Source organism: Prunus persica, chromosome G1 (genome assembly GCF_000346465.2).
Source record: "Prunus persica cultivar Lovell chromosome G1, Prunus_persica_NCBIv2, whole genome shotgun sequence".
Classification (NCBI taxonomy): domain Eukaryota; kingdom Viridiplantae; phylum Streptophyta; class Magnoliopsida; order Rosales; family Rosaceae; genus Prunus; species Prunus persica.
In genome coordinates this window covers 9,112,082-9,130,093 of record NC_034009.1, presented here as the reverse complement: position 1 = coordinate 9,130,093, position 18,012 = coordinate 9,112,082, and the positions used below count along the sequence as shown (strand labels likewise).

Below are 18,012 nucleotides of genomic sequence, written 5' to 3'. Positions count from 1 at the left end.
AAACATGTCCTTGAATTGCTTCGAATTGAAAACTACACAGATAAAATTTACAAAATTGAAAAACTACGGGGATAAAATTGACAATTGAAACTATGGGGACCAAAATGGTAAAACTAACTAACTACATAAATCAAAAATGACTTTTACCCCAAAGAAACGTAGATAGAAAACCATTCAATTCAATGTTGCTCGAAAACTCACTCCCATGACTTGCCATGTTAATAGTTTCTCAAGAAACCGGTAAGGCAAGAGGTGGGGAGATACAATGATATCATATTTTGAGATAGAGGAGGTCTCAAAGCTATTTACCCCAAGATGCTGGATACTCAGTATAAATCAATCTTCCCTTCCTCTACAAATTTCTTCACTGCTTTATAACGTACAAAGTATAAAACATTGGGCTCCATCTCAAAAGGCTCCTCCAATGGTTTCTGGCTCCCACTGTCATATTGTGAACTGAAACCAGTAAGCAAAAAAGAAGAATACAAACAACATTTTCTATGAAAGTAAATGTTTATGAATAATAAGTTACCTGCCATCTGGTTCTCCATCTGCATTGTCCTCAAGCTGGATATGTCCAAGATAATACTTGGTTTTGCAGACAATAAATGTGTCCAATTGCGGTTTTGCCACTGGAAGTTAAACATATACATAACACTATTTGAGTTCACATGTCTAATCTACAAATTGCCTATTATATATGCACAATGAAAAACATCTGTCTAGAAGAAATAGTACACAAAAATCATTGTAGAAGAAGCATGTGAAGTGTGAAGATAATTCTATGGAGTTAGATCAAGACACCAAAAGAGCATTAAGAACTCATCCAAGAAGAGACAGACCAAGACTACATGGGAAGCTAAGCATTTCAAGTTGTCAAACAAACTATTGCATTGTTTTCTGATAAATAAGGGTTTAGGGTTTAGAAGGCAAATAGTTCAGAAGAATTTGGAACAAATTCTCAGCCCCATACACTAGCTTGTCGCTGGTTCCCTCACAGAATGCAAACGCACAGTATTTACAAGTTTCTATTAGCACAATTCCAAACACTAATCACATCAAACTTTAAAACAGTTCTGCTGCAAGATATATGAATCTGCCAGACTATATCAGAAAATCTAAACCTCTCAGGTAAATTGTACTAAAGGTCACCACACAACTAGATATCTTGGAATGAAAAATTCAAATATTAACCACAGCACTGAGCACCTTATTTTATAATTGATTTTGGGTCAAGGATAAGAAGTTTGCAGAAAATGATACAACTGTTCGCAGAACACATTCACATTCAAGGGGAAAAAAACAGAGATGCATCACCAAAATCTGAAAAAAGATAATGTGAGTCCGTACCCATGTCAGTCTCATCATTAATTACAGATTGCTGAAATATAGACTGATAAGTATAAGGCAATTGCGACAGGACACTCTTTTCAAGATGCGTCTGCAAATCAACACAGCACCTGTAAGCAATAACCATGTCAACTCTAAACCACAATAAACCTAAAGTATGTGCTGTAACTAAAAGAACACAAACTAATAAAACAGCTAGAGTCCTCACCTTTCAATAAACCATTTCTCCTCTTTAGATAGACGTGTTAGAAGTTCGGCGGTAGCAAAGATGTGAAACATGTATTTCTCAATCTGCAAAAGGAAGTTGCTTGAAATACAAACAGCAAAGTTCAACCAACACGTTCTTGAGAAACCTTGTGGAATTTAACATCTAAAACCACTGGAAGATTTCGGGCAATTTCCTAATACTTATAGCAAGCAACTTAGAATTCACTATTGGACTTTCTTTTGATCAAATTATCATCAAGCATGGTGAGTGCTCCTGTTTCTCTAATACCAAAAATATAATCAAAGAACCAAACAGTTGATTTCAAATGCAATGAAAAAACAAGCATGCACGCATTAACAAAACAAGGAGAGAAGATGGCCACCTTCTGCAAACGAATTCGTAGATAAGATCTCAACAAGAACTGAGTCCTGTCCAAATCCATCTGGTAGAGTGACACAGTAAGTGGATCAAAACCACTTTCAGTAAATTCCTCCACGGTTTCTTCCTGTAATTATATGCATCTAATTGGAGTGAGCAATAACACAACCGCAAATAATACTAGCACAAGCATTTCATCTACTTGCAAAAGCTTGTTTGCCACCCAATAATAGCATCTAGCACCCTTTCCAACCTAATTGAGATCCTAAACTAAACATTTTCTTTTGAAATTTCAGAATTATAAAAAAAAAAATTCAGAATTATAAAATAAATAAAGAAAATAAGAAAAAAGCACTAGTAATTTTTCTCAGGTACTCATCATTTCACCTAAAATCCTGATTGTTTTACGGTACATATACAATACAACATAAGCAGGAAAGTTAGATTAGAAATTTCCACCGTGAAATTGAATTTTGCTTTCATTTTCCTGTCAATTTCTGAGGAACCAAACAAGGGAATTAGGGTTTTTTTTTCCTCCCAGTTTTTGAGTTTCAGGGAATTTACCATCAGTTGGATCTGCTCTCTGACTCTCTTAATCAAACGACTCTCGAACTGAAGAATCTCCGGAGCGGCCTTCTCTTGCCGCCACGCGCTCTTCAAAAGCTCCACATCGGTCATCGACATCAACGCCTCGTAATCATCCGTTGACCCTAAATCCGAAGCTGAAGCCATCAGAATTCCCGGGATTTTTCCTCTGTTCGCTAATTCGAGTGTCTTCTTTTACTGTGAGTCTGTGACTGAGTGAACAGATTAATTGAGAGGGAAAATGTAATCCGAATTGGCGCCAAAATGAATGGTTTTTTTAATTTTTGGAACGAAAAGTAACTGGAAAACAAAAAAAAAGAAAAAAAAAAGGGAAATAAGAGAAATACGGCAGTGTTATAAAGAGGAGACATATCCCGAGTTTGTGCGTGAATCTAACACCATTGGATTGAGTTAACATCGTGATCATAAAGATGGACGGCTGTGATGGGGTTCGATTCACGCACAAACTGGGGATGTGTCCCGCCTGAGAAAAAGAAGATACAGGATTGCTATGAATGAATGAGCCTGCAATGAAGAAAAAGGGATGAAATGTTGCCTTTAATAGAAGGCTTGGAGATGGAGATCGATCGTCACCCCCACCGCAATTTGGACCAAGCACTTGTACGTTTTCCATAAAAAGCCGTGGCACCCCACTTGGGCCACTTTATTTCTGAAAAAACCAAAAATAAAAGGATACACTATTATTGTAAAAAAAAAAAAAATTTCCACTAATGATTTTCTATATATTTTATAGAAAAATATTACATTTATTTTTATAAATTGGATTTTTTTTTTTTTTAAAAGAAAAGATGATATTTCATTAAACCAAAAGGAATATTACATGGTAAGAACTAGCATGTTAACGGCGGCCTCGTTAAAACTCTCTCAGAAAAACAAAATCTCGGGGTAGAAAAGAGTATCACCCATGCTATTGACTAAATAGAAGAGTCAAACAACTTATACGAAACAAACCAACCTAATCCCTAACCACAAAACCCTTAAAACATCTCATCACTACATAGGTACTGTCAAAGAAGTCCTCATATGATCTAGAAAAAACATCATAGTTCTTCGTACATAGTCAAAAACATACTATGGGTAACAGAATAGATCCAGCCAATCACCCAACCGCAAAATCATTGAAACACATCCCATCACTACGCATATACTGTCAAAGAAAGCCTCTTATGATCTAAAGAAAGCATCATAGTTCTTCGTACAGAGTCAAAAACGTATTGTAAGCATCATAACAGATCCAGCTAAACACCAACCGCCACCACTATTTTTCTTGATCTAGAACACCAACTGACAAGCAAGGGAGACCAAGATTGGCCTCTTAGCCTGAAGAAAATTCCAAAGAAAGATCTTCATAATAGGAACGTTCATCGGTTGCCAAGCCCACGAACGTTCCATAGGAGAATTATTAAGGGAGATCTTGGAGACCCTTCTAGGCTGGTCTCCTCTGCCTTGTCAACAAAATCCTTGATACAAAAACTATGCTTATCAGAAAAATCCATGCCACTAACAATCAGATGCCCAACACCAATTTTCGCACGCTTCTGATTCTCGTTTGGTGCCGCATACTTGTCATCCCCTTGAGCAAAAGAGGCGATGGCCATCTCCATAGCGTTAAGATGGAGACCCCTCACCAGCGATTGGCTCCTCATGAACCCAAAAAGGAAGCCAACGCAGCCATCCCACGAAGAACAAAAGAGCGAAAAAAACGTCAAACCCAATTCATCAAGAAGAACACAAAAAGACAATCAGAGAATACTGAGAGAGACGGCACATAGAATGAGTAAAGAAAACTAGAGAAACTCTAACCCTAACCATCAAGGTTCTCCTCGCATGAACGAGAGAGCGACCCCAACTTCTTGTAAATTGGAACTTGAAAATGAGTTTCTTAAACTTTCCAAGTTTACTAAGCAGCATGGCTCAATTCACAAATAGGCAGCAAGTCAACTCCACATAACAAATTGATACGACATGCTAACTTTTTGATATTAGGGAGCAAGTGAATTCAATGAAAGAAATTAATACGATATGCACCTAAATTCGAATTTTCTTTCCGCAACTAGGGAGGGAGCAAGTACTATGCCATAAATGTATGTACTTTGGGCTTTAGCTAATTGTTTGTTTACAATTGGAAAAAGCCCAATGCAGACAGTTCTATTCACTCGTTCTTGTGGCTCAAAATAACTCTCATGGCATGTACGGGGTAAGCCATTCATACTAAAAAAACTTACCTATAACAGGGATAGCATTGTTTTGCTATCCCAGGCCAATAACACAATGACACGTGGAAAAGTTATCCTACATGTCACTGCGTTATTAGTCGGGGATAGCAAAAAGTGTTATACCCTTACATGAGAGTTTCTCTCCATTCATACACACTCTTGTCTTTCCCACATAATCATGTCCATACCAAAAGAACAAGCCCATCGCTAAAATTGGAAACGGAAGCCTGTAATATAATTTTTTCTACTTTTTTATTAAGTAATTAGGGTGGTACAAAGCCTAAATGGAATTATACAAACGACACTTGCCTTGTCCTAGAAAGATCATCTAAGGGCTCATTTGAATTATAAAAACGAAGCTCGCCACATGCTTCTCTATATAATTATTTTTAGTGATTTTTTAAGTGATTATAGGAAAAAGAACATGGGAGGTCATTCTCCGTTAAAATCACTTAAACTGATTATATGGAGAAGTGATTCTCCACAAAAGTGATTATTGGCCTTTTTAAAATCATTTCTAAACGAGCTCTAAGACAACTTAAATAACTTAGGAAAGATGGAGGGGAATCATATAGCATTCTTTGCAAAAAAAAAAAAAAAAAAAAAAAAAAAAAAAAAGGAACTCATTTTTGTTAGAGTAATTAGATGGACTGTATATTCTTATTCTTTTAAATGCTTTTATGATTTGCTTAATACATATAATTTGTGTGTCTCTGCACGGAAACAAATTAGGTATGCGCAAAAGTACATGATGATTTTTGAAAAACAATATAATGAAAACGTTTCTTGAAATTAAGGTTTCAGATAATTCTCACAAATTCAATATTATTTTGCACAAAAAATGCTACACTAACATGTATTTATACCTTCATATATGGAATTTTATTAGATGAGGTTAAAATTACAATACACGACATGATTAATCCTAGACAGTACAATCAATTGCAAACACACACACATACACACACATATATATATATATAAGCAAACTGATTGTCGTCTGTCTAAGAATACTATATGGTGAAATCAAACACATGTGCCTTAGATATCTTTTGGATATAATATGGCGACATGTTAATGAGTTCCATTTTATTATTAAATTACAAGGCGAACATATACTTTACCTATTACACAACCTTGATTGCTGAAGGCTTGAAGCTTTCTTTTACAAGCTCAAGGCTTGGATCAGTTCTAATTAATGGGGGTGAAATTGATCATCGACAAAATAACGGTGAGAATCACTTTCAGAAGAATCATGTCCGAATTTACCATAACTCTCGTTGGCATCATCGTCGTCATCATGCTTGGCCTCGTTGTTGTTTGTGGTTGCAGGCTGAGATTGATCCTTTGTGTCACTAGCATGCAGATTTGAATCATTTTTCTGCTGAGCCAGGTGACGTTGATGCAAATTGTACCTTTTAGCATCAGCTTGCAAAAAAGCCAAGATCAAGGAAAAGGCAACACATAGTACAAGTAAGGTCCTCATGGCGATCAAACTCAAACTTAAACCCTGAAATTAATTATAAATTAAAGAGAAGTAACTAATCAAAGAGTTAATAATTAACAAGACAATCAACAAACAAACCACAAAAAATAAATAAATTAGGGTTTGGAAGAAGATACCCTGCACGTTTTCCTAAGCGAAAGATCAATGTCTGAAGAGGCAATGACAAAATGGATTTCAAAGGCCGCGTTTTATAGGCGATTTCGGCCTCTGTTATAGCTTGGATTATGGGAAGGTAATTAAGATAATTAAAACTGTGAGCACTAAAAAAGCAAACACGCAGTGCGGGTTATCACATTCATACTGCCGTGTGCCGGCACCATATCTGTCGAGAAAGGCTAAGGCCACCAAAGAAGCAATTATGATTATGAATGATAATTAAGGCATTTAATTAATTTCATTGTTGACTTTTAATTATTTAATCTAATGAATTATGGGATACGATTTGTCCATAGGGTTTGACACTGAGTATATGGAAATCTTTCATCTCAAGTACATGAAAATCAATACTTACACCACTGCATGCCATTCATTATTCAATTCCAAAACACAATTCTCTGTGATAAGTTTGACCTCTCTTAGTGTTCAGCAGCAAGGAACCAACAATAGCAGTGCCAGTACTTCATTATTCGTTGAATTGGATGCTAATATTAAGCCTTCGATCTCCTATCTAGTTTTCTTTGGTCAAGAGAAGTGCACGCATTGTTTCTCTAGGGCAACCTAACAATGTATTTTAATGATCAGAACCGTCTACATCCTAAGTTAATTTTTAAGGATTATTCTTGCAAAAAATTATTTAAATTGGAAGTTATTTTATGATATAATTAAATATGTATATGCGAAGAATCTCGATCGAGCATGATAATTTCGACTTTGTCTCCTAACAATTTCCTGTTTTTTCTTCTCACCAAGGTCTGTCTCCTCTGCATAAATATGTTGGCGTTGCTGCATATATAATGCGCAAGCCAAATAACATGGCATTTAGTCTGCGTCATTTTATTTATAATTAATATATCTTAAGAAGGTTTTACGTCATAATTAAGTACTAAACAGATGATCGAAGGTTTACCCAACTTTTGATGATCAATGATTATATACCCCACAGATGGCCAAATTCGTGAGTTGATTGGGACTAACTTATAAAAATCACCGAGGCTGTAGTGATATATAGCGGCCAATGTTACTGCATTAAAATTAGGGGTCTTTCGATATAGGTTCAATTTTGAGTTTGCACTATATGAATGTAGTCCACCTCTTTTTTGACATAGAATTGGGTCAAGCGCATTGGCGGAGTCAATCAAGGCCCACAAGGGTCACTTGACCCTTCTCAACATTTTGAAAACCTTATATTTATCTATATTATCCAAGTTGTTTTATAGCTATATTTACTGTTGACCCTTCTCGTAAATGTTCATTGCTCTACAATAAACATGAATATGATCTATATTTGTTTACATGTCTTCATATGTCATTTATATGCATGTGCCATGGATTTTATTTGATTTTCTCATTCTATCTAAAATCAACTTTTGATACTCTTTCATTATTTTTAAGATTTTTGCCATTACTTACCTGATTTATATCTTAGCGGCAAATTTGGAACCACAACATAAATAAAAAATAAAAAAATTAATTATAAATGTCAGAAATTAAAAAAAAGTAACTAATTCTATGTGGCACAAAAGTTAGAGAACTTGGATTACTAACAATAAGTGTGTGAATTGCACTCAAATTCTGTCATATACTGAATTATTTATTAAAATTAAGATAGTTAAATTCATTACGGTAGGCAACATTTCGCCTTCAATCATTGTTTCACTCTTTTCAGGGGGCGTGCTTAGTGTGATTTTACAAAATAAACCAATCACTTTAATGCGTTCTGTACGATAATGAGTCGAATTATGAAATCTATCATAACTCAACAAACCGCAATTTGAAAAGTTTAGTTTGAATTGACTGTTGGCTTACTAGCCAAGGCATAATTGATTACTCACCACTGAACATCTGCCAGTGAAATGCGTACGAGTCTAACACCTTCGTTCCACTTTATTTCTTATAATTAAAAAAGCTAGCCACACCATTTATACAAACAGACACACACAAACACAAGCTCCATACAATAGATCGGTTGATCTCCTTTGAAATCTCTTAGAGCCCGGGCTTGCGATCATCACCGGTAGAATAGTAACGGTGGGTGTCCGGCGATGAATCAGAACTCGAACCAGCTCCATATTGCCCAAAAGTAGGGTTCACATCGCTTTCGTCATTGTTATTCTTTTCCGTGGCTCCAGATTTCCCTTGGTTTTGATCAGTGACCGCATCCTTATCATTCGTGTCTCTAGCACCATTAACAACACCCGTTGGGACAGCAGTTGGTTTACTTTCTTCCTGATCAGTAGTGAGCTTATGATCATGGTGGGCTTTCAGCCTCTGCTTCTCCTCCAAAGTCAGCCGTTTTGCGTTGGCTTGCGTGGATGCAAAAACCAAGACGAACGCAAAGAACAGCACAAGTGATGATGATGAGGTCCTCATGTTATAATCTTAATTTCATTCACCCTGATAACCAAAGAAAAAAAAAGAATTAATTGAAGTTATTCAGTAATCAAATTGTTAAACAAAACACAGAAAAGTAATTAGGGTTGCGGAAGGTGTATAACCTACGTTTTGGTAATTAGAGATAAATATCTTTGTGGGAGCAAGGGTGGCTATTTATACATAAAATTATTTGACTTAATATTCTTCATGAGCAGTTGATTAATTAGCACTACAACAGCAATATCCAGTGGAGATAACACAAACATTAAGTTGCCCACCGATATGGGTTGATCGAGGGTGCGGTCATCATCAGTGGCCACCAAATAAGTAATTAAGCTTTGATAATTACGGGTTTATCATAATTTCAATGATTTAATAATTAATTTATAGTGCATTGCGTTTCCTCTTTAGAAGCATGTTGGGTGCTGATTTTTTTTTCCCAGTCCAGATGCAATAATAACGAGCACATCGATCCTTCAATTTTTACTTCGTGTAATAAAGTTCGTGTGCGAGAGTGATGGGAGACCTCCTTTTTTGGGGAAGGTAATGTCATGCAGCATTAAGCATTGGATTTGCGTGGTTAAAACATATGAGCAATTACTATAATATTTTACGATGCCAAGCTAGAAAATGACCATGGCCATCTCGATCAACTCATGCACACATCAATCAACCAAGTGAATTAGAGACTTCTCTAAAAAAACATTACTTTGATATATATAACCATCATATCCCCATGTGATGTTCTTATAATGGATGAAAAGATTTAATCTAATATAGTATTAATAATAAACATACATATAATAACACGAATGAATTATAACATCATGTGAACATGTGACGGTTGTACTGAAATATTTCTTCATATCGTTGCACTAGATAATGGAGTATGTGAGGAGAAATGGATGGATTTTGATGATCAATTATTTTCTATGGTGGATGGAATATTAGGATTTATTTGGTATTTAACTTGAATTCAACTTTTTAAACTCAAAAATAAAATTTGAGTTCAAATTAAAAAAAACCTGTTTGGTAGACATATTTTTAAAAATTCATACTTAAAAACACTCAATTATTAAAATATATATATATATATTTATTTTTTCAGTTTTTTTCTAATAACCCACCGTGCCACTCTCCTCCCCCTCTCCTCTTTGCCTCCTTATCCACCATTTATATTAGCATCTTTAATCAGCTCTAATATCTGATTTTGAGTTGGGTTCCCTCTCATAATGGACTGGACCTCTAGTTTATTAGTTTGATTGGGCCGGCCTGTCATGGACCCTCTTTATATCAGCCCCTAGTTTGCCTCTCATTCTCATCCCACGCGTATATTTATACCTTCTATTTCCCAAACGAGCTCTAGAAAGAAATCAAAATTCAGCACTCTCCCGCCAAAATGAGAGAAAACCAAACACCACTCAAGGATCAAGCGCGACCTTCAAAGCTCGCGAATCGCGTATCCAAGAAGAATGTATGATTTCGAAACCCTAGTTTTCTCATCTCAGGGATTTCCATCTCTAATAAGCTTCGATTTCCTTGCAGATTCCAAAGAAGAGCTTAAACACTGTTTTTTCCTCAGTTTCCGAAGATGTAACAGTGGACACTTCAAACAATTCTCTGGATTCTACTCCAGTTTCTGAGATTTCCGAGGTCAATGATGATGGAGACATCACCGCGGTAGACTTGAATTACAATCCGATTTTGATTTTGAATTTCTCGTTTCAAATTTTATGCAGATATTTATTTCGATTTTGTGTATTTATTTTCTACAAGTATGCATGAGTTTTAACTTCGATTTATTTCTCCGTTCCTGATTTCGTATATATAGCTCAGATAGATTTGCTTTGGATGAGTTTTGATGTTGTGAAGCTTTAATTCGATCTTAATTTTCACTGTTTGGTTACTGAGAAAATATCGGAAAGAATGACATGAAGTATCTGAGTGATGCTGTTTGGTTGATTAGACTTCCATTGTTGTGATTGTGAGGATTTTAATTGTATATTTACTCTTTCAGAGTCTGATGCTTTTTTCTTGGACGAAAATTTCAGAGTCTGATGCTGGTGCCAGATCAAGCTCTCTCAGCTTCATCAGAGACTTCCTTCTCCTCTGATCTCATTCCGTCTCCACAGGCCAGTGTTGATAAGGACGAACCAGACCATGTCTCTCTGAGTATTGGAAAATCAAGCGAATACGTTGCCTCAAACTTTGGTTCTGTGGAGGCTGAGATTGTAGCGGGCTTTCTCAGGGAAGCTCGGACTCAGGTCTCGAATGCCGGCTTGGATACCAAATCTAAGAAGCTTCTGGATGCACTGCTTGAGATTGTCATAGAGGACTTCCACACTTTGCCTGTAAAGAGGGACCGGGCTGCAGAGCTTCTGTCAGCAAAAACTTACATAGTGATAGTATGTTTCTTGCTCTGGATCATTGCATTAGGTGTATTGATGTTCAGCTCTGGAGGCCGAAGCAATTTTCGTGGACCTCTGCCTACTTGAGCTCATATGTAGATGTGCATTAATTATCTGATCAAGCTTGAGCGGTAAGGCCTTTTTTCTTGTGCTTGGTATGTTTGCTTTTCCTCGTCCATTAGATGTTTTCCAAATTCTGAGCTGATATGATACTCTTCTTCTTGGCGTTACTCATGGCTGTGGAATTTCATTTTGCAATGAATGGCTATATCAGTCTGAAAGATTAGTTTTGTGTAGAAATGAAATGAAAGTAAATTGTACTAAATTGTACTGCATACTTCTGTGGTGTTTATGTGGTTGACTAGTCTGTGTTGCATATCTATGCCAAGGCCAACTCCATGGACAAACTGTTTGATTACCATACTTCACTGGACTGGAGTTGTAGGCCCCAATTGCTTTCCCTAGCTATGATATATTTAGTCCAGCTCCAGACAAGCTATAGGCTACTTGTTGATTTACAAAACCTTGAGAAGATGTTTCCAAGTTATCTTATTTAAAATGCTGTCTTTGGTCATCATTCATAAACTACAGTTTTCTGGGATAATTCATTGCACTATCCATCTTGCTGCACCCATTACATTCTATCACCTCAGGAATCTTGTATTCTTTAACTTTCTAATAAAATATCTAGTAGTCACTCTGTTCAATCCCTTCCATCATTTTTACAAGCACATGTTTGAGCCATTCGCTTCAAGTCACTGTTATCAAAGGAAATCAGAGCCTTCTGCTATGCTGTTAGTTACCCTTCCTTTTGGCCCATAGAAATAGGTTAACATGTCCAGATCTGTGTACTGGATTGGGCCCCGATTTGGGGCCATATTACAAGTTTAAATTGAACTTATTCGGTGGTCAAGTCTAGATCATCTCCCTTGGGGAGTTTATAGAACTTGCATGGGTTTTATCTGGAGTTCATACGTAGGGATGGCCCACATTTTTGCAATCATAGCAATGCATGGAAGAGGACATAGATGCCCTGATGTAAGTTTTACTTTAAACAGAAGAAACAAATATAGGTTGATGCTCTTACGTTACATGTAAGTAGTAATATGATCATCTGGTTTTCCGTGTTGACCTCGTCTGGCAACTGAATCTGAAAACCAGTTTTCCCAGCTGTGAGCCGATGTTAAAGGCTCTAAACCCACCGTTACAGCAGGGTGCTGATTGGTTAGCATAATAGCATGTACACAATACTTTCGCCTTCACATGTCCCTAATTGAATTAATTAATTGATTAAAGTTGATTGATTCTGTCTGTTGTCCAGAAACAACTATTTGCCCCAATATGAAATTCCAAGCAATAGAAGCCTATTATTGATAGAAAATTAGATATATCAATTATCTATTTAATGATATGTGCTTGAAGACATACCATATGAACATGCTAAATAGATTTTTATCTCAGGAGATTATTGGTCATGTGAAAACCGATTGCTTGAGCGTGCAGGTTTATCTACCAACTAGTTTGCGTAATTTGTCATTCTATTAGAATGGCCCTGTAATGATACTCATCATTTTGTCTGTCTAAACATATTCGGAAAAGAGAGGTGGAGGGTGTATTGAATTAGGGATTTAATAAATAACTGAATCTGAGCCTCAGTAGTAAAATATTATATATTGAAATTTAGACAACAAAAAAAAGTCCACTTATTGATAGGCGGGTTTTGTTAATGATAGGGACTCGTTTGGTGCCTAGGATTGGGTTGGATAACTCACCAAATTTGGAGTATGTTGAAGGAGGAAATGAATGTAGATGTGAATGATTTTTCATTTTGGGGGATTAGGAGGGATAAGTTAGAAGATGTTGATATCCTATCATTTTGTGGGGATTAGAAGAGATTAGTTTTCTTCATGAGTAATCCATCCTCTACCTTCAAGTTGGACGAAGTTTCTTCATTTCTTCTTTCAATATGCCTTACATTTAGCAAGTTATCCAATCCTAAACACCAAACGAGCCATTGTTTTCTTCCTGAATTTGGTGGAACACGTTCTTGAATGGTTTAAATGATCATTCATTACCCAGGTTAGGTCTGTCAATGCTTTTGTAGAGATGTTGATGATGACCTAAATAATGCAATGGCATTCTTCTAGAGAAACTAGGATGGTAAGTTGAATTTCAAAAGGAAGTAAAACTAGTCAAACCTATGTCAAAGAAATGTTCCAACTTAGAGCAGAAAATAACCTAAAGAAAAGACTAATGGATGAGAGATGAGTGTTTTTTTATTTTTTTTGGTCGAAGGGAGATGAATGTTTAGACAGCTATAAGTTGGTTTTTCAAAAGCATGTCGTCCTTCCTTCGTAGTTATTAATTATATCCTTCTAGTTAACTTCTATCTTTTATCCTCGCAGAATGACCGCATGCCCTAATTGCTTAGTTTTATATAATAAAAGAAGACTTAAGATCGATTTGGTGAAGGGATACGTCAAAATTTAATTGGTCCGTTATATTATCACAGCTCAGTAAAGCCTGAAAATTCGGCAGTATGACTATGAACCAGAGGTGCCAATCAAATTTTGCCGACTAAAAGGGAGGAGGGAGGGAGTCTGTACCAAAAGGTAAATGACTTGTTGTTCATCTTGAATTAAAGTTTATTTTAGTGACATAGTGAAAGGAAAGAAGGAGAGCTAGCTGTACTTAAAAGCAAAGATTCTGGTGGGTAAACCACAAAGGAAGAAGAGTTTGTTGTTCATTAAAGAAGTGATTGGCATAATCAGGGAAACCAAGTGCCATGGATGAAGAGATTCTGTGGTGCAATCATTGGTTCTGTTCTTCAATCTTCCCATAGAACCCCCAAAAAAAAAAAAAAAATCATTATGCCAAACCTAATTTAATCACATAGTAGGGCAGGTATAGGTGTCCAATAAAGAGATCATAGGTTTGCTTTTATTTTGCTTAGCATTTGAAGTCACCAATCTGGATTGAATTGAAGGTGACTTGTTTTGTTTCCTGCAGTATTTGCAATGGAAATCTGAGATAGATATTTAGTGATAAGATTTTTATGATTTTGGGTCTGGATTTATTCAGAATTATTGATTGAACCCATATTATTCTTCACCCTTCATCCTTCATCCTTCAACATTCATATGCATCTCTTTAATTTCTCTGGTTCTTTTCAATGCCCTCCCACTTTTGGGTGCTTGGTTGTTTGATTGTGTCTGTGACAGGGGAGGCAATGTCCCTGGTGCATCATAATGCCTTGTGGTGTTTTTAGTCATTCAAAATATTATTTTAAGGTTTCTCAATACAATGCCTTTGAAAGGTGTTTTGGATATACACATGCCACCATGATTTTGGTGAGAATGAGGATTAGGTTCATGATTATCAAAACTTTAAGCATAAACTAAGTCCAAATCATAAGTGATATGCGCACCTGGACCTTCTTTTATCTCATGGTCATGTTGTCAGCACTATTGGTCCTTTTAAAATACAGTTTCTTTATCATTGATTTGGACCGAATAATTGTTCATAGATTTGCCCCTATTGGAAGACGTTCCCAAGTGGTTCCTCCTTCCTCCCAATTTTTGCCAATGAAACTTCGGATGGGATAATAAAATCGGAAATTCTACCTTTTTTTTTCTTCAATACTATTTATGGTTAAAACGACATCATCGTAAGATTAAGACTAAACTTTAAAAATTACAAGTTTCAATAAGAAAAAAGGATAAGATTAGAAACAAATGACCCGAAATCAAACAAGAAAGCATGACTCCCCTCTATTCGTCTTTTACAACATAAGGTCATCTAGTTGTTAGGGAGAAAAGGAAGGGTTTTTTCTTCTCTTTTAAGGAAAATAGCTTATGCCTAAAGCAACCTCTCTTGATAATTATGTTTTGCAAATTGCGATTATAGTAGAATAAATATCTCTTTCTTTTTTATTATTATTATTTTTAACACATTGAGGAGGGAGGAGAGGGAGGAGGAGAGGTAGGAGAGGTAGGAGGGAGCAGAGGAGAGAGGGACCCGTCGTTGGCAGGAAATGTGGAGGTGGAGCATAAATGTCCACACCTCAGAGAAGAGGAAAACTCCAAAACCCCAACAAATAGAAAACAAAGCCTGGGATAGAAAAGTGCCAGAGAAACCAACCCACATAGCACATGCATTTTCTTTTCTTTATCATTTCTTTTCTGGATCATCAACCCGCAATAATCATTGCACGGAATGAAAACAAATATTATGCGGGGCCCGCCATCTGGTCAATTAGTGGAAGCCAACACCACACCCTCCTCCATCCAATCACATTGCGACTGTTCTTTGCCTCCCCACAGTCCCTGATCATCTTTTCATGTCATGTGGAGATTGTTGTCCTTGATAATTCTTTTAATTTTGCCCCCTCTGCAAATGCTAAATTGTGCTATTGGGATGGCTTTCCTTTTCATGGGCAGGTGTTGCGTCTAAACTGATTGGCATTGTTGTCCATTCTCTTATTTTCTTTTCACTTTGCTGAGTTATCTTCACCAAAGTTTCTTAGGGTTTTGATATTTATGCGTCGGCAAGCTTCATCACTCATTAAAAATATATATATAATCCATTGAGTATAGTTCTATAACATATATTCTTCTGGAGGACATGTTCTGTTACATTTCGCTAAAAAGCTTGATTGTAAAAGGACAATACAAAACTTTGTTTGTCACAACATAATAAATGGAGGACATGTGATATGTCATGCAACTTTCAGGACATTTTTTTGTCATGTTTATGGCCTAATAGCTTTAAAACAACATAAAATGGACATAAACAAAGAAAGTGCAAAGGTTGAATACAATGCATAACTGATCAAATTTGTTGGTTTATGATGATTTCTCTTTTATCCCAAAAAAAAAACATGATATCGATATAAAATGTTATATCTCCTTCAAAATGTTGAAATAAGTTTAAAGTTCAAATCTCTGATGTTTTCATACCAGTTAATGAATTAATATATGAAAATAATCATAAAAAGTTTCAATGTATAAAATTGTCCACATACGTTTATAAAGGTGAAACCATTGTATTACGGGGTATTAGATTGTAAAAAATATATTATAAAAATACTCAACGATTTAAATTTAAATTTAAATTTGGGGGAGTTATAAGAACATTTAATCCTTATCAGAAAAAGAAAAAGAACATTAAATAAAAAAAATGACATTTCCCAACAATAAATAAATAGTGGGGGTGTTTAAGGAAATGACGCGTGCTGTCTTTTGATTCCTTTATAAGTATCTTCCCACCGTTCCTCCTCTTCTTAATAGTGTCCTTCCTCTTCCTCAACACCACACCTCAACCACCTCCGTTCCGTTTATCCTTTCTTTCTCTCCCTCTCTCTCTCTCTCTAAACATTCCAATTCCATTTCTCTGTTTGCTTAACCTTTCCAAACAGCAAAATCGAAAACACAAACCCCATCACCAAACATTCCAATTCCATTTATGTGTTTGATTCGGAATCCTCGCTAATTAAAGAGAGTGAATCTCTGCACCTCTGCTTCTTCTCTCCATGGCGTCCACTCTGATTTCCACTCCTATTACAAACTCCGATCGAGCTCGAGACTCTTTTAGAAGGAAAAAGAAGAAGAAAATCCAAGCCAAACAAGACCACCAGCAGCAGCAAGAAGCCCAGAGCCACACCAAATGGAAATCCGAGGCCCAGCAGCAGCTCTACTCTTCCAAGCTCCTTCAAGCGCTCAGTCAAGTCTCCATTAACCCACCCAACACCGCTAACACCAACACCAACGCCAACCCCTCCTCTTCTTCTCCTCCGCGCCGCGGCAGAGCCGTGCGCGAAGCCGCCGACAGAGTTCTCGCCGTCGCAGCCAAGGGCAGGACGCGCTGGAGCCGCGCCATTCTCACCAGCCGCCTAAAAATCAAGTTCCGGCAGCATAAACGACAGAGATCCGCCGCTGCAGCGTCGGGTACCGGTTCGACCCGACCCAGGAAGCCCAAGTTCAGCGTTTACCGGCTGAAAGGCAAGGGTTTGCCAGCTGTGCAGAAGAAAGTCCGGGTTCTGGGCCGGTTGGTTCCCGGTTGCCGAAAGCAACCGTTGCCGGTCATTCTAGAAGAAGCCACTGATTACATCGCAGCTCTGGAGATGCAGGTCCGGGCCATGAGCCGGCTCGCCCAGCTGCTCTCCGGTTCAACTTCTGGCGCCGCCGGCTCCACTTGATTAGACGCCCTTGGCAAGTTGCCATGTGTCTGTCTGTCAATCAGTTCTTCTTTTTCTTTTCTTTTTTCCCTTTCTTTTCTCTTTCTTTTTCGCTCCATGTGCAAGTAATTGTCATTTCTCCTGTTAAATACATGTCTAGTAGCTCTTTTTCTTTTTCAAGTAATTCTATTTCTATCTCACACACTACTTTGGAAAAAAGAAAAATGAAGAACCCTAATAGAATAACTGAATTATGATTGGATAATTACAGTTAGGTACTTCTTCTTTTTTGGGTTTATGGTTTGACGGATCTGGTTGAATTCTTTGGACCTCCAGCTACCGAGTGAATACTACAATTTTCAATTGAAAAGGATATTCTGAATTGATGAGAGGATAATCTTATCATTACAAATTGTACCTTGTTTTTTGGGTTTAGAATAACTTGTTTGTACTGGTTGTTTTGTTTCCACATGTTGAAGGCCGAAAAACCAACAGAAGGAATTAGAAAAATACAACTGTTATTGGGATAATTATATTTTCATAATTATATTTATTTTATTTTATTTTATTTAAAAGAGGGGAGGAAGGGAATCAAACTATTGTTATGACTAGTAACATGCCTAATAACTTGT

General features: G+C 36.7%; 3 protein-coding genes and 1 long non-coding RNA gene across 5 annotated transcripts; 2 read left to right on the top strand and 2 right to left on the bottom strand.

Moving 5' to 3' along the window:
• On the bottom strand, positions 82–3,131 carry LOC18791387 (DNA replication complex GINS protein SLD5). 2 transcript variants are annotated; one of them, XM_020554697.1, is made up of 6 exons: positions 2,501–3,126; positions 1,941–2,063; positions 1,559–1,641; positions 1,351–1,460; positions 533–632; positions 82–441 (listed from the first exon to the last, which is right to left on the bottom strand). In XM_020554697.1, the coding sequence occupies exons 1-6, from the start codon at positions 2,666–2,668 to the stop codon at positions 327–329; spliced, it is 699 nt and encodes a 232-aa protein (XP_020410286.1). In that variant the 5' UTR covers positions 2,669–3,126; the 3' UTR covers positions 82–326. The 2 variants fall into 2 exon arrangements, with proteins under 2 accessions (XP_020410286.1, XP_020410287.1); XM_020554698.1 differs by lacking the exon at positions 1,941–2,063 and having other exon boundaries at positions 2,501–3,131.
• LOC109946636 lies at positions 5,618–6,470 on the bottom strand. The gene is made up of 2 exons (XR_002269737.1): positions 6,382–6,470; positions 5,618–6,268 (listed from the first exon to the last, which is right to left on the bottom strand). It is a non-coding gene; the product is annotated as an uncharacterized LOC109946636 (long non-coding RNA).
• Positions 10,178–14,070, top strand: LOC18793300. The gene is made up of 4 exons (XM_007224920.2): positions 10,178–10,271; positions 10,343–10,477; positions 10,849–11,336; positions 13,718–14,070. The coding sequence occupies exons 1-3, from the start codon at positions 10,197–10,199 to the stop codon at positions 11,290–11,292; spliced, it is 654 nt and encodes a 217-aa protein (XP_007224982.2). The 5' UTR covers positions 10,178–10,196; the 3' UTR covers positions 11,293–11,336; positions 13,718–14,070.
• LOC18792268 (transcription factor bHLH147) lies at positions 16,264–17,658 on the top strand. Its single transcript, XM_007226891.2, has one exon. It carries the CDS (start codon positions 16,736–16,738, stop codon positions 17,399–17,401), a length of 666 nt encoding a protein of 221 aa, XP_007226953.2. The 5' UTR covers positions 16,264–16,735; the 3' UTR covers positions 17,402–17,658.